Genomic DNA, 2814 nt, shown 5'->3' with positions numbered 1-2814 from the left:
GTTTGATGAAGTGATTAAGAGAATTGGCTTCATTGAAAATAAGAAGGACAATTGCATATATGCTAAGACCAAGGGGAGCTCTATAATCATCCTAGTGTTGTATGTGGATGACATCCTATTAGCGAGCAACGATAAGAACTTGCTGCATGAGATGGAGGGTTTTCTCTCATCGAACTTTGTATCTTGGTGATGCCGCTTATGTCTTAGGCATTGAGATTCACCGAGACAGGTCCAAAGGTGTATTGGGACTCTCTAAAAGAGCTTAAATAGAGAAGATCCTTAAAAGATATAATATGCACCAATGTTCAGGCACAGCTGCTCCAGATCCATACTCCAGATCCTGGGTCCTACCCGTTGGTGGTCTGCCCGATCATAGACCGAGCTCTCCTTCCCAAGGTGCTAATTGATGGCGGTAGCAGGCTCAACATCATCTTCACAGAAACCTTGAAGCGCATGGACTTCAACTTCAAGCGGCTCCAGCTCTATGAAGAACCCTTCTACAGCATCATACCCGGTAAAGGATCCTATCCTATTGGCCAAGTTGTTTTACCCGTCACCTTTGGCACGCCTGCCAACTACCGTACGGAGCACCTCACCTTTGAGGTTGCCAACTTCAAGACCTCCTACCATGCCATCTTTGGTAGGCCCATGCTGGTGAGGTTTATGGCAATCCTGAATCACACCTATCTCGTCCTCAAGATGCTAGCTCCGAACAATGTCCTCTCCATCTACGGCGATGTCGAAACTTCGTACAAGTGCGACATGGAGGCAGTGCAGCTCGCTGAAGCCCTGGAGTACTCGGCCAACGCCACCGCCATGCTCGCCGAGGCCCAAAAGGTGGACAAGAACCAGCTCATGATCCCGTAGATGGAGGCGACGCCCACAGCGCTGCAGCCCAACCCCAAGGTCAAGAAGATCTGCCTCGGCCTGGAAGACCCGACCTAGACGGCCCTCATAGGGTCTGACCTCTCCACCAAATAGGAACACACGCTCACCAATTTCCTCCGAGACAACTAGAACATATTCGCGTGGAAGCTATCCGATATGCCTGGTGTCCCGCAGGAGTTGGACTTGAGCAAGACAACAAGATCGGTCAAGCAAAAGTTTCGCCGCTTCGCCCAAGATCGCAAGAAGGCCATTAGGGTAGAACTCAATAAACTCTTACCTGTTGGATTCATCCATGAATGTAAACATCCTGGCTAGTTAGCAAATCCAATTCTTGTAAAAAAGAAAACCAATGAATGGAGAATGTGTATCGATTACACCGACCTCAACAAGCATTTCCCTAAAGACCCCTTCCTTCTTCCCCGCATCGACCAAGTCGTAGACTCTACGGCTAGGAGCATTCTGCTCTGCTTCCTCAACTGCTACCACTAGATTGCCCTTGATCCTACCGACCAAGATTAGACGACGTTCATAACACCCTTCAGCATCTACTGCTACAACACCATGACCTTTGGGTTGAAAAACACCGGTGCCACCTACCAGAAGGCAATCCAAGGTTGCCTCGCAACGCAGCTACATAGGAACGTCGAGGCCTACGTTGATGATCTAGTTGTCAAAACCAAAGATGAGGAGAGCTTCATAGCTAACCTCGCAGAAACCTTCACCAGCCTCCAGGCCTATCACTGGAAACTCAACCCGGGCAAGTGTGTTTTTGGTGTCCCATCTCGAAAGCTCCAAGGCTTCATAGTCAGCCAAGAACGCATCGAAGCCAATCCCATCAAGATCGATGCAATCAGAAACATGGTAAAACCAGCCAACAAGAAAGATGTCATGAAGCTTACGGGCATGATGGCAGCCCTTAGCTATTTCATTAACAAACTTGGAGAAAAGGGTCTGCCCTTCTTTAAGCTGCTCAAAAAGGCAGACAAGGTCAAGTGGGATAACAAGGCGAGCAAGACACTCGAAGAGCTAGAAAACTTCCTCACTGCCCCCTGGTCATGATGGCACCGGCCGACCAAGAAACACTTTACCTTTACATCTCTGCAACGACACACGTTGTCAGCATCGTGCTAGTTGTGGAACGAGAAGAGCCCGGATATGCCCACATGCTGCAGCAACTGGTGTGCTACGTCAGCGAGGTCCTCAGTGACTCCAAGATTCACTACACACAGGTTCAGAAATTTCTCTATGCAGTTCTAATCTCCTCAAGAAAGCTGCACCACTACTTCCAGGCACACAAGATCTGAGTGGTATCCTCATACCCGATCAGCGAAATACTCCACAATAGGGATGTCAATGGCCGAGTTGTCAAGTGGTCCGTGGAGCTCGGCAAGTTCGACCTTGATTTCTGCCCATGTCATGTGATCAAGTCGCAGATCCTAGCCAACTTCGTGGCCGAGTGGACAGAAATCCAAAAGCCGCCCTCCCTGGAGAGGCCAGAACACTAGACTATGTACTTTGACGACACCCTCAACCTCGAAGGAGCAGGCACGGGGATCCTTTTCATATCCCCCAAAGGCGAGCAGCTCAAGCACGTGCTCCAGATCCACTACAAGGCCACCAACAATGGTGTCGACGATGAACCTTTGATCCATGGTCTCCGCATCGCCGCCTCCCTCGGGATCAAGCGCATCCTTGTGTACGACGACTCCAAGGTCGTCATTGAGCAAGTCAACAAGAACTGAGACTGCACCAAGGAGTCCATGGACGCTTACTGCGTGAAAATCCGCAAACTTGAGGACCACTTCGATGGTCTTGAGTTCCACCATGTCCCCAAGGACACAACATCACCGCGGATGTCCTGTCCAAGCTCGGCTCCAAGCGTGCGGAGGTTCCAGTCAGCGTCTTCGTACAAGTTCTCCGGAAACC

General features: G+C 50.1%; 1 protein-coding gene across 1 annotated transcript; it reads left to right on the top strand.

Annotated features, from left to right (window-relative positions):
* Positions 1 to 453: 453 nt before the first annotated feature.
* On the top strand, positions 454 to 867 carry LOC101766763. Its single transcript, XM_004963655.1, has one exon. The coding sequence runs from the start codon at positions 454 to 456 to the stop codon at positions 865 to 867; it is 414 nt and encodes a 137-aa protein (XP_004963712.1).
* The last annotated feature ends 1947 nt before the right edge of the window (positions 868 to 2814 follow it).

This window comes from Setaria italica, chromosome III (genome assembly GCF_000263155.2).
Source record: "Setaria italica strain Yugu1 chromosome III, Setaria_italica_v2.0, whole genome shotgun sequence".
Taxonomy (NCBI): domain Eukaryota; kingdom Viridiplantae; phylum Streptophyta; class Magnoliopsida; order Poales; family Poaceae; genus Setaria; species Setaria italica.
The sequence above is the reverse complement of the archived record's forward strand: the minus strand, read 5'-3'. Positions and strand labels throughout refer to the sequence as shown.

Coding starts and splice junctions, on each gene's coding strand:
- LOC101766763 (XM_004963655.1), top strand. CDS start 454: ATGGACTTCAACTTCAAGCGGCTCCAGCTCTATGAAGAACCCTTCTAC.